Here is a 15,489-nt window from a genome sequence, read left to right as displayed (position 1 = left end):
CTTTGGATAACTTCCGACAAATTAAATCTGTTGGATTAAAGCGATAAAAAGATAATGTGATTTGATTAGGGAGGGAAAATAAAAAAAAGAATTTCAATTGTTAATGATTGATTAAGCAAAAAAAAAAAAAAAAAAAAAAACCTAGTGTGCTCATTTATTTTATTTTGTTTGCTTGTCTTCATGACTAGTAAATACAAATTAAATAAATATATTCAAAGCAAAAAATATACAAATTATATATAAAAATTGAGAGAATGATTATAAATCCATGACAAAAATAATCACTGAAGATGGCACTGTTAAAACACAAATCATGGGATTCGAATATGATGTCCTGCTGGTGCAGTGCAAGAAAGGTTACTTCATGAATATGTCATGAAAACCAAGGAGCTAGCCAACACCTGACCACACCTCCTTAAATCGAAATAAATTGTAGTTCTATCTCTAGATTTATGGAAGCATTATCATCATGCTTGAATGGCACTCGATGAGCATCCAATGGCAATTTTCCCTTCTACTTTTATGTTTCCAATAATACTCGAGTCGCAATTTTTATAAATCAATATTTCAAAATAGATAACGTTTTACCGTACTGGCATAAAGAAATAATGTATATGCATCTTGGTGTAGGTGAGATCCTTACTGATTCACGTATCCCCCATATATATAACGATTTAATCTACTAACGCTATCGTTTATAAAAATAAAAGTCAATACTTGAGAAGAAAAATCAAACTTTAGACGTTAAGTGCAATAAACATATTGTTAACTACTTGAGTTACAAACTTTTTGTATCATACAAATCTTCTTTATGAACAAATAATAAATTTGCATTTTGGTTATTCAAAAACAAAGATTATTCTGAGTTTTCGGAGGAATGTCGGAAAGTAAATTGAGCAATTTTCACACACTCGTTTCACATGAAAATAAAGAATAATTTTTTCTTGTTTATACACTTTTATGACTTCAAAATAGTACGTATAGATGTGTGACTACATAGAACTCACAATTCACAATTCACACATGAAGCTCAAAATTATATGTGGATTTGTAAATTTTGAACTGAAGCTCAAATTCATACACCAGAATGTGTGTATGATAAGGAGTCGGTTAGGGGAAAACGAATGAGGAGAGTAATGGTGTGGAACAAGAAACAAGTAGAAGGTGACCAATTTTTTCTTAGGTAAAATAATAAAAAGAGTTTGAAAATTTTGAGTTTTAACGAAAATGACAAAATAAAGGGTAAAGTGAATAGTACCGTAATTGACTTTTTAGTATAAAAATATGATTTTTCGTTAAAATAAACAGTACCGAAAACTTTTCGTTTTTTTTTTTCTCTTTGTAGATTAGGAAGAAAGTTACTTGTGTACAAACTACAAACCGATGTGACATGTGTATATGAAATGTCAATTAAAGATTTGATCTCATTAAGCTTTAAAAAAGCAACTTTTATTATTTTATTTGTAATCATTATTAAATTGGATCAGGATCCTCTCTTGGTCTTTGTATGAGGATCCTCATGACCAAGAAGTGTGGACCGTTAGATGAAAATCCAACGGTTATAATTATTATAACTTTAAAGAGGACCCCCTATTTGTAGCCGTTGAATTTTCATCCAACGGTCTACACTTCTTAGTCATAAGGATCCCCATACAAAGATCAGAAGAGGATCCTGATCCTATTAAATTGGGCCTCATGCAAGTAGGAGTTAGGGCAGTTGGCAACAATATTGTGTACTCTTGTAAATTTGAAATGTCTTCCCATAAATTAAATTGTTTAAAAATAAAAATCGGGATTGTGAGTCTGCAATCAATTTATTTTCACATCTTTTAGTTGTATCTTAAAAAACTAATAAATTAAACTTCATTTGAGTTAAAAAAAGTTGAAGTTCTACTATAAAATCAAGTGGAATATAGAAAGTAACTTAACTATTTATAAGCACATGCAAGGTCTTTTTTTTTATTTTTATGTTCACTCTTAAATGCCCACTTACGTGCGATGAATTTTCAAGCCTAACACGCGGACAACATTAATTGCGTGGCATGGAGCACATGTGATCGTTGGGCTTCGCATATGTGACAACCTGCTCTAATACCACGAAAAAAATTGAGGTTCCACCATAAAACCAATTGACAATATAAGAAGTATCCCAATTACTTATAAGCACACGCAATGTCTCTTATTTCCCTATTTGTGATTCACTTTCCGTCTTTCTCCCGGAAATGAGTTCAATCAGCAAGCTAAGTGCTTAAATGTGTTTTTTTCTCAGATTAGAGGACTCTTTCTCTGCCAGATCAATCCTAATACGTGAGGGAGAAATTAGGACCTAAGTTATCGCTTTGCTTGTCGTGTGCTAAGGTTGGGCATGCTAAAACATGTTTGGTTGCTATATCTTTCTCATTAAACATTTTTTACAATGATATTTGGGATTCGACTTTCGGTTGAGTCATGTAGCCACAAAATGGGTTAAGCATAATTAAGTTTTGAAGTCATCAATTATGAGAATCAAACTTAAAACTTTCAACTTAGATGAATACCAATAAATCGTAAGCTACTAAGATTATTGACTTTTCTCGTAATGTTAGAAATAGTATCGAATTCGAATCTCGAAATTCACAAAGATGATTGCCCGGTAACTTAGTAAATGTAAGAAAGGGAACATTGGAAAATGAGGGGGTGTAAATTTTCACAGCTTAGGGGCAAAAAGATCATAGTGAGAAAAAAAAGGAGTAGGAAGAGAGGGTAAGTTCATTTGATTTTGTTGTTTTGTTTGGAAAAGAGGTGGGGATTGTTTGTACCCTTGAAAATGGAGGGCAGATTTCCTCACATGGGCATCATGTTGTTTGCCATCAAGGGACACTACCTAGAAAGTGTACTCATACCCCCAAATTTAAGATTAATTTAATTTCAATATAAATATAAAAGAAATCAATGATAAACTCCCCAATTGCTCATCACTCTTCTCTTCCTCCTAGGCCTTGAGCCACTATTTTTCCTTAACCCTTTCCCATCACTCTCAGAACACAAAGGTGGTACGTGCTAAAGTGCGCAGGATGCGCAGAGTACGATCACGTAAAGGGCGATTTTACCGTTCTAGTGGCGAGCGGCCAGTGATCGCACAAGGATGCGCACTGTAGCTCATCGGGCGCACTGTAAGGAAAGCTAAGATGAACAGCGTGCGAAGGTAAACTGCTTATATTAAACGAGTCGCAATTCGCACAAAAAGTGCCTTCTTTTTCACACTCTCTCTCTCTGAAAATAAAAAAAGCCATTGAAGCTTCTCCCTCTCTCTACTTTTTCTCTCTCTAGAAAAAGGAAAAAGCTGCATTATCGTTAAAAATGGCAGCCAATGCAGCTCATAGCTTTGAAATTTGCTACACTTGATTCATTTCGCAGCTAAAGCTTCAAGCTTTCAGAGCTACTCCACCCTCTCTCTCTCTCTCTCTCTCTTCAGCGAGCTGCTGCTGAACTCTCAGATCTTCAGTCTGAATCCGAACAGTTCATCCTCACAATTCCCAGAAATTAAATTTTTCAAAATTTCTTACCTTTGTAGTTGTTGCTGTGAGAGATCCATGTCGTCGGATATAAGCTAGGTTCAAATCGATCGCGTCTCGTTGAAGTTTCGTCAGAAAGCTGCGGGGGGAGTTTTCAATTTCTCTAATTGTTTGTTCGATTTTATTTTGTAGAATTTTCGAGGTTTCCGTACAAGTTAATGGCTGAATGCAGAGACTGTAACGAGACCTCTGACTCTGTATTTATAGGGTTTGGAATTGAGAGTCTGTGAAGGGGGTTGAGGAAAGCGTGGTGTATTGGCAGCGGAGCACGGGGGTTGCGGTTAAAGAGTGAGGGGGAATGGGGCCGGATCGGTTGCTGTTAGCGGCGGTAGGACCGCCGATAAAGCGGCGAGCGGGGCTACGGAGGAAGCAGGCGGGTAGAGGGTCGTATAGGGGAAGTTAGAGCACGAAATTAGGCGCCAAAATTGCCAAAATTAAAATTTTGGGTTGGGGTTTTGTTTGTTTGGGTGTTTGTTGTTTAGAGGCTGATTAGGAATACAAAAAAAAAAAAAAGCTTTGGAGTTGGGAGGAGAAGATGGGGACTGACTTGCATCATATTCTGAGAAGCCTCTGCTTCAATACAGAGTGGAACTATGCCATTTTCTGGAAACTCAAGCATCGAGCTCGAATGTGAGTTTTCCTACTTGTTTTCTTCTTGTTACTGATGCACTTTTATTTCAATTCTAATTGTTTTTGTGTGTGTTGTATGGTTCTTGAATTAATCCCCTTTTGTCTCTGTGTTTTTTGGTTGAGAGTAAGTGAATTTAGTTCAACCCGAAAAGCGAAAAGAAAATAGTAGTACTGAAAGAAAGTAATGTCTGAGGACAAGTAGTTCCTAAGTCATATTATTTTCTCCCATATCTGGTCTTCAGTATAATAGAGATCTTGCTATCCATTTCGGCGTGTAATAATTGAAGTAGAACTATGGTTACTGAGAAAATTTTCACTTGCATGTACATGTCTAGCTCCTTTTAATGAATTATAAGCAGTTACATGTCCCTCGTAATATTTTGACATGGGGTGTGCTGCATTATGCAGGGTACTGACTTGTGAAGATGCTTACTATGACAACTATGAGCAACATGATTCTTCCGAGAGTAGGAAGACTCTGGATAAATTGCATGATAGCGATTATTCCCATGATCCCCTTGGGCTAGCTGTGGCTAAAATGTCGAATCACGTATATACTCTGGGGGAAGGGTAATTACTCTTGTCACTTTCTAGTTACCATAATGCCTATTCTCAAAGCTTTGGTTGAAGAATTCTAAATTCATAAACCATTGCCAGTATTTTTGTACTAAGCTTATCCTCGAATTCTGTCTTTCCTGTTTACATCTATCTGATTACAGTAGCTGATACTGATAGCATGTAAAAAACAAAAGGAAAAGAATAAAAACTTCATAATTTGCATTAATCCTTTCCTTTATTCTTTCCCTTCAGGATTGTTGGACAAGTGGCGGTTACTGGGGAGCATCAGTGGATTTATGCTGATAATCTTGTTAAGAATAACTATTCACCATTTCAGGTAAATGGTTTATTACTTTTTAGTAATGGTACTGATTAGCATAGTTTTACTTTGAAATGTGTGTCATTGATTAACCATTGCAGTCGTTTATTGTTTATCAATTTTATGTTTTCGGCAATTTCCAGCTGGCATAAGGGTATGCCTGTTCTCTCTCTCTGTCTTTCTGTGTGTTTTGATTTGTTTGAAGTTGTGATAATTGATGAGATACCATACTACAAAGAAGATGAAATGGAAACAAATTAAAGATAGATGAGGGTATTGTTTATGTGATACACTTGGTAATTACTGTTATTTTTTCTGGGCCCATCCATAATAAGAGAAAAGATGAAAATTATGGCACTGCCTGCAATATTGTTTTATTTGTTTATTAGTTTGATTTAGGCATCCGTTTTACACATATAAACCTTATGCTCCGTTCATTGACCAGAATGATAATAGTCATGAACTTTCGTTTCTGGTAAGTTCTTTCTTAGGAAAGAGATGGATTTAAATTTGTCTTGCTGTATGCGACTGGTAGATTGATGGCTGGATGCAAGTTTGTTTGGGGTTTTGACACTTTCACTGACAAATTCTTTTCTTATATAAGCATTTTACTTTGATATGATTATATAAACGTTTCTACCAGATATTCTGGATGTCATGCTGAATTAAACTATTTTCTATTTCCTGTAGACCATTGTTTTTGTGGCTGTTGTTCCGCATGGAGTTATACAGCTTGGTTCTTTAAATAAAGTAAGTTCTTTGTTTTTGGTGAATAATGAATACTCAATCGTTCTAGTCCACAGGATAGCATGTGCTTGTTTCTTAATTCTGTTGAGGTGTTATAACTATGAAGATAGTGTTGTGCACTTTACCGTTCTAGTCTATGCAACTTTGTTATTTAATTCTGTGGTGACCATAGTGGTTGACATTTTGAAACTCTGTGCATAATAATTATGGTTTGCATTTCGACCACCATGAATAAGTTATTTATGGTTGCAAATTATATATTTCAAATGTATACTCATTTTCCCTTCCTTTGTTTGAGAGGTGCAGGTAGCTGAAAATGTGAGGCTGATATCTCAAATCACAGATGTTTTTAGGACTCTTCAAGATTCCCCAGTAGAGGATATCCGTAATCCAAAGCAATCTAGCATAAACAGTTCAGTATGCTCGGTAACTCTCTCTCTCTCTCTCTCTCTCTCCCCCTCCCCCCCCCCCCCCCCTTCTCTCTCTCTCTCTCGTGTGTGCATGCAGCGATCTGGTTTATACATGTACACATGTGAAGCAATTTATTTTTGAATTTTCTTGTGCACAGATAGGTTAGGTCATTGACACCTGGTATCCTTTTTTCCCTTTTTCTCAGACAAATATATCTCCGGAAGGTTTGGCTTCAGGGGTTCTTGATTGCGTAAATAATTTAGATACAGCCACAAACAGAGAAAGCTCAGAAATTTGGTCGTCCATTTTTCCACATCTTGGGAAAGACAGTGATAGTTCTTACGTTTTTCCACTGCCTGAAAATTGTCTGAAAAAGGCAGTTGAATTGGTTAATAACCATGGAGGACTTGAGTCATCGAACTTAGGGTGCCTTGAGATTGGCAAACTACCTCAGTCAAAATCAAGCGCTCTCAGTATGGAGCATTGCAAACTAGTAGGTGTAGAATTACTTAATAGCAGGAAGCGTAAAGGGGAGACTAGTGGCTGCAAAGATACTGGAATGGCCTCGATGATCTATGCCCATCCATTATCACATGATCCTGTCAAAGAAATTGTTAATTTAGGTGATTTTGCAGACTTACCTACAACATTTCTCAACACTGCTGGACATGAAAGGAGTAATGCAGACATGGTAGATCTTCACCATAATGAGGTGTTGCATGTAAGGGAACACTCAGTCATTAAGTTTCAGAAGGGCCTGGAAAACTTGGAGTTTCAAACTGAATCAGGTCACATGGACACATCTAGTACATCAATGACCTTCCCTGCTGGCTGTGAGCTGCATGAAGCACTTGGACCAGGTTTTCTGAATAAGGGTAACTATTTTGATTGGGTGGTGGGGAAGAACGGAGATAGAATTACTCCTGAGATGCCTGAGGGGATGAACACTAGCCAGATGACATCTGATGCTTGTCAAGAGCACCTTCTTGAAGCAGTAGTGGCTAATGTTAACCAAAGTGGCAGTCATGTTAAAAATGAAAAATCTTTCTGTAAATCAATGCAGTCTCTTTTGACAACTGAAAAATATCCAGAGCCTTCTAGCCATACTACCCATACAGTTGATTCGGAAAACTATTCCGTTGATCAGCCCTCTCTTATGGCAGAGGACACACAACAATGCTTGAGCTCTTCAGGGGTATGCGGGGTGATATCCCCAAAATGGTTTTCATCACCTTGTCCTAGTGGTTGTAGTGAGCAGCTGGAGAGGTCTTCTGGACCATCTAAAAATAGCAAGAGGGCAAGACCTGGTGAGAATTCTAGACCTAGGCCAAGGGACAGGCAATTGATCCAAGATCGTATTAAGGAACTGCGGGAGATAATACCTACTGGAGCAAAGGTGACTTTCCAAACTGTTGTCTGGCTTCTGGCCTTGTAAAAGTTGTCCTTATTCATTCTATATGTGCTAAACGTTTCATGTTAACTGTACAGTGTAGTATTGATTCACTGCTGGAGCGCACAATCAAGCACATGGTCTTTCTACAAAGCATCACTAAGCATGCAGACAAACTGAATAAATGTACTGATGCAAAGGTAAATGTTTTGGTTAAAAGTATATTACGGCCTGGCATTATTTGTCAACTTTCAACCATCATTTTTTGTTTACCAAGCATTAGCAAGAATGTACAAAGTTTATTGATCGTAATGCTTAATTCACAGTTGTGTCCGAAGGAAACAAGCATGCTAGGATCCTCCAATTATGAACATGGATCAAGCTGGGCAGTGGAGGTGGGTGGCAATCTGAAAGTTTGTTCAATAATAGTGGAGAATCTCAACAGGAATGGCCAGATGGTTGTAGAGGTATGTAATACTTCTGAGTGAGTGTTATACATAAACTCCTGGAGAGGTGCTTGATTGTGTCTAGTTCAGTCCGATTATGAAGCTTATTGATGTGTTTCTTTTTCCGATATGATTTTTTTTGTCTTTATCAAATTCTTAGTATCCTAAAAGAATTCTTCCCCGTGCAGCTGATGTGCGAAGAATGCAGTCATTTTCTAGAGATAGCTGAAGCTATCAGGAGCTTAGGTCTGACGATCTTAAAAGGCGTGACAGAAGCCCGTGCTGACAAGACATGGATATGTTTTGTGGTTGAGGTAAGATCAGTAAAATGTAGACACTTATAAAATGGACTGGCTTTTTGACTTACCATGAACTAAATTCGAATTCCGAATGACTGCAGGGGCAAAACAACAGAAGCATACACAGAATGGATGTTTTGTGGTCCCTTGTCCAGATGTTGCAGCCCAAGAATCCTGCGCAACTGTTATAGCTTGTCTCGCTCTCGGAGTCTCTGTAGGTTATTTTGTAAATTATGGTGAGTCGTTTGTGATTTCTGATTGCCAATTACGGTTTTCTTCTTCATTTGTTTGAACACACCTTTTAATTGAAAAGAACAAGAGTGAAAAGCGCTTGGAGCAGTTTTCCCCCCCTTCTTTGTAGAGAGTGAAGGTGCCATTATTATTTTCCGTCTCCTGTTGTACTTTCTTTGTCATTTGTTAAGAACAACACTGCATTCGTTTGTGTGTGTGTGTGTATATCCAGAAAATTGCAGAGAAATATGCAAGTGACAGTCTGATTCCTTTATGGTCTTAATAGCACGAACCGTTCTCTGATAGCACTTGTTACTCCATATCAGTCTCATGTCATTAAAACGCAATGAATCAACAAACTTGGAGTGATCGACATGATGAAAGAGATGAACAGAACAGCGGATCTTCTAGACGTGGCCTCATCGTAGCAAAAAGGAAATTAGTTACGTATACTCATAATAAAAATCAAAAGGAATTTTATTGAATAGAAAAAAGAGTGAAAACAACTTGGATGTAAAAGTTTGAAAAGCTTCAAGAATTGCATAGAGACAAATAGGACCGGCCACAATAGCTTAATTATACTTCATAGAACATCACATCCTAGAAAAAGGTCTTAGTGTTGTGAATAATATGTGGATGACCCACATGAATAGTTTGTTACTATTTATGCACAGTTTTTCACTATTCATTTGTGGAAAATTTGTAAAGTGAATAGTATTCTCTTTGTTTATAAAACGAATGGGGATATAGAAGCCAGGGAGGCTCACAAAAGAGGAAGAAAGAAAAGAGAAGAAGAGGAAGAAAGAAAAGACAAAAGAGGAAGAAAGAAAAGAGAAGAAGAGGAAGAGAGAAAAGAGAAGAAGAGGAAGAGAGAAAAGAGAGGAAGAGGAGAGAGGATAATAGAGAGAGTTATTTTGTACTCTTATTATTATAATGGAAGCACCACTGCTGCTCTGAGGATGTACTCCAGTCACATTGACTGTAGAGGAACCTCGAAAATTCTGTGTCTTATTTTATTTATTCCACTGCACACACCATCGATTTTATAATACGTTATCAGCATGAGAAGCTCTCATGTCAGTGGAAAGTATAACGCCATAAATTCGGACAAACAAGGGTACAACCAAACAAGCAAATGTATGTCCATTTTCCGTCTCTCCCACCGTGCCAGAAGCGCCCCATCGAATTTCGGTTAGAATTGAAGTTTACGACCTGTAGTCGTCACGAGATGAGAAAACTCGTACTTAATAATTAGTTTCCAGAGATCTAGAAGAATCTCATCAAACTTGGAAACCCAGATCGTGTTGTTCTAGACGGATCTCGAGGACTCAAGATAATTCTAGTTTTGAGTCTTACGTTGCTCGGCCCAATGCCCATGGCCACTGTCTTTTGATGGGGTTGCAGTCCTCTGAATTAAGCTTGAAAAATCCCTAGAGCTCCCCATTACCTACAAGAAGTTGAGAGATAATTAAGTAGGATGGCTTCTGCTCAGGGCAAAGAAAAGACAGCAACCATAAAGCTCCAGAAGAGCTACTTTGATGTGTTGGAATTGTGCACAGAAAAGAATAAAAAGTGAAATAGGGCCAAAGCTTTGGAAAGGTGCATTGCACCATGTGAAAGAAAACAAAAGGCAATTTTTTTGGAAAAATGCAACATGTAAACGAATAAGAAGAAAAAAATAACAATTAAAAAAAAAAGGGGGTAACAGTTTTGGGATGGTGTTACACCATATGAAAAGAAAGAAAAATATATATATATATATGTATTTATTTATGTGAATGGTGTTGGTTTAAAATCCTTTCATAAGTTCTATTTACTTTAAAGCAATTTATTTATCATGAACGATTTTACCATCTACTGCTTTAAGTTTTGATTTATATGTATGATGCTGAATTAAAGCCCTTATCACAAGCTTTATTTACTTAAATGCAATTGATTCATTATGGCTGGAATTACCGCATATTGCTTTGATTTATTTATTGTACTTCTTTTGTTACGATGAGTATATATAGGACCCGAAGTTCCTTGATTAGATCAAAACCTGCAGTTTTTTGATCCTCATCATATAAAATGATTGGACTCGAAGTTCCATCATACAAAAAGATCAGGCATGAAGTCTCTTGATCCTTAAGATCAGGACATAAAGTTCCTTGATGAGTACAGTAAGTTTGAAGTGCCGTAGTGCCTCAACTTAATTGCAATAAAAGCCATAAGAGTCTCAGTCTACAGACTAATAAATAAGGACCAGAAGTTGCTTATATCCATACTGAAAATGGTTTAGCAGCAGTATTTATTAAGCGGATGAAATTGATTACCCGCGCTTTGCTAATGAAAATGAAATTGCCAAGTTTCTACATGGGGACATATCATTTTACATGATGCAATATTGATTCGGTTGAGACATGTTGTCAACCATCAATATTTTTCAATACAACTCATGTTTGGGTACTAACAAACATTACACATCTACGAGTTTTTGGTTGTATTATTCTTTGTGCCTATTGCACTGCCACAACGTACTGAAATGAGGCATCATCGCGGATTGGGCATTGACGTTGAACACCATCTATCATTCAATATTTGGAACCCTTGACTGAGGATATGTTTACCGCGTGGTTTGCGGATTCTCATTTTGATAAGACAATTTTCCCACCGTTAGGGGGAGAAAATAACTTTGTTTCAGAAGAACGATGAGAAAATATCATTCCAGAAGAATGATGAGAAAAGACCGTTCCAGAAGAACGAAAAGAATTTGTCTTATTTTGATTCATGAAGCAATCAATATAACAACGAAGTGAGAATAATTGAATGATGTAACGATATACAAATCAAATGCCAGATGCATTTAATGATGCAACGAAAGTGATGAAATCACATATACTTGCTGCAAATGTACCTACAAGAATTAATGTCCCTGTTGGACAATATGATGAGGCAGTCATTGATTTATTTGTTGCATGCCTGAAGCGTGGCAGACCTTCAAACTCAAAAGGTTTAGTCATTTGAAAGAAGAAGAATATGGCACTACTGAATTATTGCATTCCCGAAGCATAATTGCAACATGCTGAAAACATGATAGTCGCTGCATGGATACACGTCCCAGAAAGGACAATCCGCGGACATGGGAATGTTGATGTCTCATGCATGAAGCATGATAGACGCATAGGTTCCAATGGCTCAACTCCCGAAGTGGAGATTAAAATCCAAGCTCTGTAATGCTCAAAAGGAGATTATGATCCGCATTCTCTAAACTATGACTATCTTGGAAGAGATAGTGTAATGCCCTTGAAGTGGCAATGGATATCCAAAGAAATGAAAAAAATTTATGCATGCGCATGCACATGAGAATATGGGATCACAGATTGATGATAACCAATGGTAATTTTGGTTTTTACAAGTAGCTACTAAATTCATCAATGAGCTGTGTTGATATTGAGTCCCGTTCTTTTTCCAGCAACAAAATTATTGGCCAAAATGGAGAAAGGCAATTCCATTAAAATTTTGTAAAAACATGGAAAAATAGACCTATATACTTGAATGCAATACAAATAGCCAAAAGATGTTGAACCTAAAAGGTTACATATGGGCATTTGTAATACCGTGAAATACATTCACATGATATGACGCAAGGTTATAAACAAGTTCATATGAATGGAGATTATATACGAAGGGTTATAAGTCGCCCACATCATATCTCCATAAGTAAATCCCTCAAGTATACATGGGAGCAAATTGCTCTGTATATATTCCAAAGGAAAATGTGTCATGAAGTGTAGAAAATCCCTGAAGGATTCAGATTGCTTGAAGAAAACCCTAGAAGGGTAAAGCATAAAATATGTACTTAAATACCAATGGATGGTATAAATTGCCTTAGTAGGTACTTTCATTATGATATTGTTGCAACATACTAAAATCTCTTGCAAGAGTCGATGACATTAGATTGGGACTCCTAAAGAGTCTAGAAAGATTATAAAGTGTTGAGAGAAATATTGTCTTGAATTGCAGATCGATCAATATGTCAACACGAATCTTATCAATGATGGTTATGATATTAAAGAATCATATGGATTGAAGATTATGAGTTGAATACTCAAATGATGTAGACACTAAGAATGATCATTTATCTTCGTGAGGGTAAAGATAAATTGATATTGGTTCAGAAGTATCACATCTTAGTGAAGTATATGCTTTATTGTATTTAGCACAATACATTGAATGAAATAAAGTTTATCTATTAATATCTCCGAGATATTAAAGAGTTGTATATACACATGAGTTAAAACAAACAAACAGGATGAAGCCTTCACAAAGGTTGCTCATGTGAAGCCTCAGTACTCGGCAATACCCCAAAAGGGGGAGGCACTGGAGATTGATCATGTGACACCCCAGTACTTGACAAAACACCAGAAGAGGAATACATCAGTTGCCTTCGGAATCTAGCAACGAACCTTTGGTGATCATTTTGAATCCGACTTTCGGATTCCTGTAGCTGGTCAAGCTTTCTTTTCATGCTCGTTGAGTAATTATTTGCAAGCACGTGTAACACTCTATTCTCGTGCTTGAGCCCTCTGATCTCTTGTTTAAGACTTGCCACCTCAGCCATCAATGATTGAACTTGGCAAGTTCGAGCAAGTAGGCGTTGGCCCATATTGGATACAGAGCCCGCACATTGAACACTGAGAGCCAATGAGTCTTGAACGGCCGACTCATCAGACCGTTTTGCAAGGATTCTGTTATCCTTTGGAGTGAGAAGATTCATAGCTACCACAGTAGCAGTTATGTTATTCTTCATCACAGAGTCCCCAACTGTAAGAGGACCATTAGAAGATAAGAAGGAAGGATGCCATATATTATCTTGACGTTGCTCGTTTGTATCACTCCTAAGACTCAAATCTAAGCAAATGTTAGATGGGCAAGCCATTTTCAGAAATGATGAAGGAAAAATAAGGTCAAATAAAATCTTAGAAGTGCAAGAAGGGAAAAATTTCTACAGGTAGTAACTTTCTGAGCATACTCTTGAACACAATTGATGTCTCTATAAAAGAAGAGGCAACATAGCCACTTGTTCAGAGATCGAAGAGGCATCGCTCTCCGAATTTCAAAAGCCAGATTTTCATGAATAAAGTTCGTTGGCATTTCTCAGACACAATCTCAACTTTTTCGGATATCGCGTGCAACTTTGTCAAAGATCTCTGACAAAGTTGAAAAGGCATAAATCTTACTGTTCTAATTACACCACAGTTGTTGACAAGAGTAAAGGCATAACACCATTACTTGCTATTGAAAAATCTCTATATATGTCGACCTTCGTTCTCCATAACAAGGTAGACTTGAAAGAATGCCTAACTCTTCCTCATCTCCGAGAATGCATCTTCAACAAAGCATCTCGAAATACTCAGTTTTCTTCCTCTCCAAGAATACCTCTTCAAAACCAGTCACACCAGAGCAAGATTATCTCATATCATCAAGGACGAGAGCAAGAGTATTTCATATCATGCAATCTCCTTGTCATTTCATTTGTCTTTGTTCTCACTTGCAGGATAAGGAGAAAGAGAGCAATCAGTCGTCACATGGAATCAAGCTCAAGATTTGGAATTGATTGCCCGGAACCTTTGCCTGGTTCCTTACCTTGCATTACTCTCGAGTACTTATTTTCAACTATTGATATGATGTTGGTTATTTACATTGAAGCTGCCAAGCATGATAAGCTGTTAAGAAGTAATGTTATGAAGGACCATTCAAATGCAAGGGTTGCATTCCACTGGTGCATCAGGGGACAAATACTACAAGAGAATATATCACACCTGCATATGGGAAAACTAAGGAAAATACACCACTTTTGTAAGGGGAACATATAAGGCAAGTGAAAATGATACATTGAAGCATATGGAGACAAACGCAACAAACACGTGCAGATTTATCCCTGAGAAAGCCAAAGGTCACTTGCCACATGAAGCTCCTCATGGTCCAATTTCATTCAAGATCAAGCCTAGACAACCCTTTGAGAAATCACAAGTCCGATTCAAGATCAAGTGTCCACCACCCTTGAATCAAATTCAGCTCCAGATAAAAGTAGTAAATTCAGACCTTTGAAGGAAGTCTAATAGAAGGCCCTCCAACCTAGTTCAAGAACAAGCCTGTGGAAAGTTAACAACAAGTAAAGCACCTCTTTCGGCAACTCTTCTTGCTAAGAGACTGAAGCAGAATGATCAACGATCAGCCTAAATGATTTGAAATCAGGGGGAAATACTCATTAGGGGGAGCATCCACAACAAATCAAGATTTTAACGAGTCAATCAAAGACTTGTAGCCATCCAAGGGGGAGTGTTGTGAATAATATGTGGATGGCCCACATGAATAGTTTGTTACTATTTATGCACAGTATTTTCACTATTCATTTGTGGAAAATTTGTAAAGTGAATAATGTTCTCTTTGCTTATAAAACAAATGAGGATATAGAAGCCAGGGAGGCTCACAGAAGAGGAAGAGAGAAAAGAGAAGAAGAGGAAGAGAGAAAAAAGAGGAAGAGGAGAGGGGATAATAGAGATAGAGTTATTTTGTACTCTTATTATTATAAGGGAAGCACCACTGCTGCTCCGAAGACGTACTCCAGTCACACTGACTATAGAGGAACCTCGTAAATTTTGTGTCTTATTTTATTTATTCCACTGCACACACCATCGATTTTTATAACACTTAGAATAAAACTAGGAAACCAAATAAATTAAAATAAACTAGGAAACAAAATTCCAAAGTGATGAGGAAAATCTGCCCATAATATGATTAGCCACGTTTTGGATCCAAATCTCTTCCAAAACCGGCCCAAGATAGCTAGATTTAAAGCTTGAAACATTCTAAACACTTGAAGGCTGGAACCTAAAAGAGGCTGTCTTGGACTCCAAAA

The 15,489-nt window shown here is 37.1% G+C and overlaps 1 protein-coding gene across 2 annotated transcripts; it reads left to right on the top strand.

The window, feature by feature from the left end:
• The first annotated feature begins 3,957 nt into the window (after window positions 1-3,957).
• LOC137725569 (transcription factor bHLH155-like) lies at window positions 3,958-8,741 on the top strand. Of its 2 annotated transcripts, XM_068464296.1 has the most exons (10): window positions 3,958-4,184; window positions 4,593-4,754; window positions 4,995-5,079; window positions 5,752-5,811; window positions 6,115-6,234; window positions 6,425-7,615; window positions 7,708-7,809; window positions 7,936-8,076; window positions 8,244-8,369; window positions 8,456-8,741. In XM_068464296.1, the coding sequence occupies exons 1-10, from the start codon at window positions 4,090-4,092 to the stop codon at window positions 8,543-8,545; spliced, it is 2,172 nt and encodes a 723-aa protein (XP_068320397.1). In that variant the 5' UTR covers window positions 3,958-4,089; the 3' UTR covers window positions 8,546-8,741. The 2 variants fall into 2 exon arrangements, with proteins under 2 accessions (XP_068320397.1, XP_068320398.1); XM_068464297.1 differs by lacking the exon at window positions 5,752-5,811.
• The last annotated feature ends 6,748 nt before the right edge of the window (window positions 8,742-15,489 follow it).

Source organism: Pyrus communis, chromosome 2 (genome assembly GCF_963583255.1).
Source record: "Pyrus communis chromosome 2, drPyrComm1.1, whole genome shotgun sequence".
Lineage (NCBI taxonomy): Eukaryota > Viridiplantae > Streptophyta > Magnoliopsida > Rosales > Rosaceae > Pyrus > Pyrus communis.
Note: the sequence above shows the minus strand (reverse complement) of the source record. Positions and strands in the feature narration are given on the sequence as shown.